Source organism: Pygoscelis adeliae, unplaced genomic scaffold, assembly GCF_000699105.1.
Source record: "Pygoscelis adeliae isolate BGI_AS28 unplaced genomic scaffold, ASM69910v1 Scaffold286, whole genome shotgun sequence".
In the NCBI taxonomy this organism is placed as follows: Eukaryota; Metazoa; Chordata; class Aves; order Sphenisciformes; family Spheniscidae; genus Pygoscelis; species Pygoscelis adeliae.
In genome coordinates this window covers 9,535,617-9,542,670 of record NW_008825076.1, presented here as the reverse complement: position 1 = coordinate 9,542,670, position 7,054 = coordinate 9,535,617, and the positions used below count along the sequence as shown (strand labels likewise).

General features: G+C 48.8%; 1 protein-coding gene across 1 annotated transcript in view; it reads left to right on the top strand.

Moving 5' to 3' along the window:
- Positions 1-5,869, top strand: part of OPRL1 (opiate receptor-like 1) — a 10,583-nt gene extending 4,714 nt beyond the window's left edge. Inside the window, exons 2-3 of the mRNA XM_009326822.1 lie at positions 4,714-5,069; positions 5,346-5,869. Coding sequence (XP_009325097.1) covers positions 4,714-5,069; positions 5,346-5,869 — 880 coding nt within the window. The remainder of the gene's footprint in view (positions 1-4,713; positions 5,070-5,345) is intronic.
- The last annotated feature ends 1,185 nt before the right edge of the window (positions 5,870-7,054 follow it).

Sequence of the window (7,054 nt, the reverse complement as noted above, 5' to 3'; positions counted from 1 at the left end):
TGTGATGTTTAATGCGGGACTTGGTTCCCAGTGCTTTTCAGGGACTGGGCAATTCCCAGCAGCATTTAGGGCACAAGCAGTTCAGCAGAGGCAGATCCAGCACATGAACAGGGATGGGAGCATCTTGCTGCAGGACGGATGCTGGCAAACGCCCTCCTTAGACTGAAGCACTATTCCTGGTGGCCATGCGCCCACTTGGGGTAGCATGAGCATCCCTGCGAGCCCCCAGGCGAGTTGCAGAGGCTTTTGCAGCAGCAGCCACCCAGACTCTGCCTTCGGCATGGCAGTGGTTGGGGTCATGCAGTGTCCCAGTCTGCGCTGGTCCCCAGGGCACCAGTGTCACCCAGACACGGCAGCGAGACTCAAAGGGCAAGAAAATCAACTGTCCCAAAGTATTGCTGCTCATCCTGGCTGGCGGCAGACTCCTTAAGCCCTGCTAGTCAGTCACTGTTGTGCCAGGTAATTAATAGGCTTTTACGTGCTGGCGTTGGCTGGCTGCTTTTGCTACTGTAGCGTCTGGCTTCATGGTCCAAAGTGATTTAAATTTGTCCTTCTTAAATTCTCTGGGTGTTTTTTTGTGGCCTGTTGAACCATTAAAAATAAACTGGCTTGAATTGGGTAATTTCAGGATGAGGGGGCTTTGAAAAGGTGATCAGACTGGCAGAGACACGGAAAGCATGGTGTGGGTGTATGGCTGGGAGGGCACAAATCACGATGGTACGTGCCAAATCAAATATCAGCTTCATACAACCTATGGGCTAAGAGCAGGTTGAGAGCAGAGATGTCAGTGAACTGGTGCTGATTTCCACCGTCAGAGGTTGGGAGCAGCTTGGCAAAAATCCTCCCTGAGCCTTTTCTGCTCTGTTTTGCTTCCCTGTGTGCGTCCAGGAAGGGCAGCAAAGGCTGTCTCTGATGCCAGGGCATGGGGTGGGGACGGAGGGAGCTGCTCAAGGTGAACAGCACTGTCTGCATACCGATGAGCTGGAGCTACGAATATCAAAATCAAGAGGCAGAGAACTCCTGGAGATAACGCTCACTGTTCCCCAGGGCTGAAGGCTTTGCTCTGGTCCCTCTGCCCCTGGTGGCTGCAGCCCCATTTTGGGGTGTAGGTTTGCTGCAGCCGGCTGGTCCTTAGCCCTGGGGAATCTGGAGCTGCTTGCTGCCCTGCAGCCTTGCGGTGGCGGGGTGGAAAGGAGGGAGTCATGCTAAAACAAGAGGTTTGCAGCTCAGCCAGGGACAGAATCTGTCCTTGTGAAGAACAGGACCTCAAAGCCCAGTATGTGAAAGAGCTGTTTTCTACCCATCTCCTCCTCTCCAAAACTGTGGGTTCCCCTCGCTGTAGCACAGCTTTGTTCCACGTAACGCTGCTTGAGGTCCACTTAGCAAAAAGGAGGGGGAAGCCAAGTGCTGAGCTGATATCCAGATGTTTTTCCTCTTAGGCTTCAGCAGCCGGGAGAACAGGAGAGCAGAGCAAAATGATCACTTTTGTGACAAAGGTGGAGCTGGATGGAGAGCTGAGAACCGCCCTGTGGGAGATGCTCCATTAGGAAATTGCCTCCATGACCGAGTGCAAGAAAGTGGTTCAGCGGGGAGCTAGTGTCCTCCTTAGAGGCCACAGGCTTATCCGCATCGGAGCTGTGCTGTGGGGGCGACCTTAGGTGCCTCCTAAAGCCCGAGAGTTTAATTTGTCTTTTTTGTGCAGATTAAGAAAGAGAACACTCAGTTCCTGGAGGAAAAGAAAAAAAGGTTAATCCACAGAGAAGTGGTTAATTGATTTTTTTTTTGTTTGTACTGAACATTCTGGAAGTGTTTGGGAATATTGGTTGGTTGGGATAATGGCTGTTGGCTCTCTGAAGAGAAAATGGAGCTGGAAGTAATCAATTAGGTGTAAATTAATTTCCCCACCTTTCAAGAACACAAAAAGCTTCAAAATCCACTTGAAGGTGGGTTGAAGGAGGTAAGCGGTGGGCCAGTTGCCCCAGCACGTCCACACGTCAGAGGGAACAAGGGAAGGCAGCTCTGCTGCCTCGGAGGGAGTGAGGAAAGGGGCAGCAGAGAGATCTGTGCATTGGGGGAGAGCGGATTTTGCAGGCTGAGCAATTGCACCTGGACTCTGAATTCTTGCTGAGAAGTGTCTCGGAGGAGAGGGACCAGCAAGGTCCCCTGGTGTGGAGGGGAGCAAGGGGAAGCTGAAGGTTTGCAATCTGCACACCCCAAGCTCGGGGTTATCTGAGATGCCCCAAACTTCTCACTGTGCTGGGGACACAGGCGTGTGTGTGGAGGCAATTTTGTCCCCTGTGGATGCTGGATGGGTGGTAGAAGTGGGTGGATTGCTGCTTGTTTCTTCCACTGGTAAAAAAAACCCCACACCTTTAATTTTTTCTGTTTCACAGTGGTGAAGTTGCCCATCATGGTTCAAAAATGCAGTTGTTATTCCCTCGAGTTATAACATCAGTAAAAGCAGTCAGGGTTAGAGGCATGTTGATGAATTGCCTCCAAGTCCAGCCCTTCTGGAAGGATGGACCGGAACAAGCTTGACATTTGGGAAGCTTGGGTGAGCTCAGCCAGGTCTGTGGTATGCAGAGGAAGACTGCAGCTCCTAGGAGACCTTTGCTAACACAGTCTTAGGTGACTGAATAATTTCCTGAAGCCTAAGCTGACAATTTTTGTGTGGGCTGATAAAGAACAGTGATTTAATTTCTTAATTTTAATTACCCCCCCCTGCTGACCTAGAGGGGAAAGTGTCTGAATCCATTCACAGACCCATCTCATGCTCCCTGTGTGCATTGCCTCATTTATGCCAACTGCAAGAATTCGAACAAAAAAGCAAAACTCACCCAGCCTGAGACGCTGCTGCTCTGGGGTTCACAGCACTGGAGTCTGTTTCTGGGTAATTCGGCTTAGGAAGTCCCGAAGCTTTAAAGTGCTGGCAGCTGCCTGGTTGTGTTGGATTTGCAAAGTGTTTTGCTTGTTCATCCCTTCACAATAGGAAAGACACTGGTATTTTTCCTCTACTGCTTTTGATTATAAAAGCTTTTCTGATCTGGGCTGGCTTTCTAGGAACCCACTGCCTTGCTCGGCTGCTGTGATTTCTGGTCCAGGAGGAGCCTGACTCAGGCTTATGTGGGGACCTCAAGTGCTTCCATCAACGTTCACCTGCTCCAAAAGCTTCCCTTGGATTTCAAGGTCAAATGTAGGATTGTTTGTTCTTGCTTTCTGAAGCCACTTTCAAACATCTGACTTCTAATACAAACACAGCTTAGAGCTCTAAGAGGGGTAAAAAAAGATAAGACTTTTTATTCTGGATTGTGGATCCCCTGGCTGTTATTCTTGCAAACCTGGCTATGTCACCATGTGTCTCAACAGCGTTCAGAGCGTGGCGGTGATGATGTTCCTCCAAGCATTCAAATCACCTATCAAGAGCTGAAGCTCAGATCATCAGGCAGGAGGTGGGGTGGTACAGTGCTGAGGAGCGCAGTTGTGGGTTTGCTGTTCTGAACCAATTTGACAAAAAAAGCTTTTTTAGGTCAAATCAGACCCCATGATATTCCAATGCGTATCAGACTGCAAATAGTGCAGTAGCTTATGGGTTTAAGTGTTACCCTCAAATGAACTTGCCCTCTGTTAATAACACACATCATTGTCTGCCATTTCTGGCAACGTTTCTGCAAAGGCTGTTAGTTTAGTAAATGATAGATGAGCTGTAGTTTTAAAATTATACCTATTTAAGCTCTCATTTTGCCCATGAGAGGGAACACCCTGGAGCTGAAATGTTAGGTTCAGTCACAGAGTCACCATTGAATTTCCATTTCTGCAGACTCTGCATGTATCCTTGGGTAGGTAATCACATCTTCGCATCATTTCCCATACGTAAAAAGGAGATGACTACCATTAGAGCAAGGTGAATCTTCTTTTGGGGCAGTTGGTTCATGCGACCAAAAGGGTTTTGTCATTTCTATATTACTTTTAAGTAGAGTTGACTCATGACTTTAACCGCAAGCTACCTCTTTCTTTAGAAAGATCCATTATGGTATTTTGATTTCTGATACAAACGTCATTCCTCACCGGTTTTTAGCTGCCACTGGCCAGGGCTGGCCATCTTGCCCATTCTGATTTGACAGCTCACATTACCCATAGTCTTTGGCTATGAGCCCATACAAAATGGCTAATCAACATACCCCTGGACCATATGATGCCTTTCAAATCAGCTTACTGGGTAAAGCTCTCACCAGTATTTATAATAATGAAGCCATATGTGATGAAATCCTAGATTAGCCTTACTGAAGTAATTTTTCAAAAAACATGGTCTGAGTTGACAGCCTCAGGCTTTCATGGTCCTTGCTTGCAGTCTAAGGGGATAAGCTTCTCCTGCCCATGGAACATTGTGAAGGTGCCCCTTGTATTGTTGCAGGCGCTGGGTTGAGCTGTGTGTTGATAAGCACGTGGGAGGTAGAAAGGAGAGAGGGGATAAGCTTCTCCTGCCCATGGAACACTGTGAAGGTGCCCCTTGTATTGTTGTAGGCGCTGGGTTGAGCTGTGTGTTGGTAAGCACGTGGGAGGTAGAAAGGAGAAAGTGGTGTTCAATCTCTTGTTACGTAAGAAAAATACAGCATCTCCTTCCTAAAGTGGCAGAATGCCCTCTTCAGTAGGCTTCAATGTCTTACCCATCATGGTCAGGTGGAGCTCTAACCATTGCTCATTCCTACATTTCAGATTCACCAAGATGAAGACAGCAACCAACATTTACATCTTTAACCTCGCTCTGGCTGATACCTTGTGCCTGATGACCTTACCCTTCCAGGGTACAGACACGTTCCTGGGCTTCTGGCCCTTTGGCAATGTCCTCTGCAAGATTGCCATCTCTATAGACTACTACAACATGTTCACAAGCACCTTCACCCTGACGATGATGAGCGTGGACCGCTACATTGCTATCTGCCACCCTATCAAAGCGCTAGACATCCGCACTCCCCACAAGGCCAAGGTGGTGAATGTCTGCATCTGGGCGCTGGCTTCTGTCTTCGGCATCCCAGCAATGGTGATGGGGTCTGCAGAGAATGAAAACAACGGTCAGTAAAAATGCATCCAACGGGTGGGAGGTGTTGGTGGCCAGGAGAGCCCGTGGGCTTGGGGAACCATTGGAGAGGGGTACCAGTTTCGCCAGTGTGGTGAGCTCTCTGCTGTAAAGCCATCTTAACTCTTTCTGTTCTGCGCTTGCCTCGCTGCATCAATGCTACTGCTTTTCTGGTATTAAACATGCCTAAACTAAGCTGAATGTGCAGACGCTTTTCTTCTTGATATGCGTTTGCTGATCTTTCCTTCCTTTTTCTTTTTTTGACTTGCAGAAATTGATTGTCTAATTAAACTCCCTTCACCCGTGGATTACTGGGATCCAGTGTTCGGCATCTGTGTCTTTCTCTTCTCCTTTATGATCCCCGTGTTGATCATCACCATTTGCTACAGTCTCATGATCAGACGACTCAAGAACGTCCGTGTCCTCTCAGGCTCCAAGGAGAAGGACCGAAACCTGAGGCGCATCACCCGAATGGTCCTGGTGGTGGTGGCAGTCTTCATCATTTGCTGGACTCCCATCCAGATTTTCGTGCTGGTCCAGTGCTTGGGTGCCAAGGCAGAAAGCGAGCTCGAGCTGGCCATCTCCTGCTTCTGCACCGCGCTGGGGTACGCCAACAGCAGCCTGAACCCCGTGCTCTACGCCTTCTTAGATGAGAACTTCAAGGCGTGCTTCAAGAAGTTCTGCTTCCCCACCGCCTTCAGGACCGAGCTCCAGATGTCCAACAGGATGTGCAGCATCGCCAAGGATGTGGCCTATGCCTGCAAGAACTCAGAGGGGACTAACAATCCGGCCTGACTAGGCATGGAAATTCCCATGGTGGCTGTCGCCCAGCAGAGTCCAACCACCCCCACATCAGAGCTAACTCAGATAACGGCTCTTTAGCAGGACCTCAAAACTGAGAGGCAAGAAACTGCGGAAACAATTTTGGGGGTTGGGAAAACCAGATACTGCAAGAGCATGCAGAAAAAGTGAGCCCATTTGATGCATTTTTAATTCCAGTGCACCCTGCACTAAGGAATGTGTTTGAAATCAGCTCTTTGATTCCTGTGAAACCCTGGTGGTTTGCAACAGTATTGAGAATTCGGGAATTAAGGGTTTAAAACAGGCATTGCTCCTGGGACTTACACTTCTGCTGCTGGGAGACAGACAAAATGCAAACTACTCCATTTCTTTTTTCCTCCCTGAGTTGTTTAAGGCGCTAAAAGCTCATGTGGCTCACCAGGCGCTCGGGTGCGGGTTTTGTTCTTGCGGCATCGCTCTGAAATTAGACTTTGCTGAAGACAAAGTGGGCAGCAGCTGTCAGACAAAAACCCAGGATCGTCTCCAGGATGAGTCATCACAAAGGGAAGGATGCGGGGAGGGAGAGGAGGGAGCTGGTGGAAAGGGAATGCAAACTGCCCCGAGCCAGGGCTAGGAGCCCGGGGAGGACAACGTCAGCTCCTGCGGACGGGGTCGGCAGTAAACCCCTCTGCCTCGCCAGGGGAGCAGGGTGGTGAGAAGGGACTGGCAAAACTGAATGTAGCTCGGAAGAGGAGGAAGAAAAGACAGATGAAATGAACACAAATCCTTGTTTACATGCTGCTATTGCTTTTTTTAACCCTGTATTTTGACTGTAATAATGGACAGAATGTGTCTGTATATACACATCTCTCTAGTGCTGTACGTACAGCTATAACGTAGGATTTCATCTTGCCAAGCATGCCTTGGGGATCTTCCTCGGTGAGAGGAGGAAGGAATGAAGTGGCCTATGTATACATGTATTTATGTATCGGGGAAAGCCATTTTGGAGAAGTCAGAACAGCAGCTCCTCCACAAGACACGGACATTTCTGGTAGGAGGGGCAGCCTAGAACAGTCCCACCTGCTCCACACAAGATAAGTGGTGCACAAACCATACAAAAGGTTGTTTGTGTTTTTTTTTTTTAATAAAATGAGATCCACGATGCTGAGAGCACTTGGGAAATGCTACCAAGGTACCACC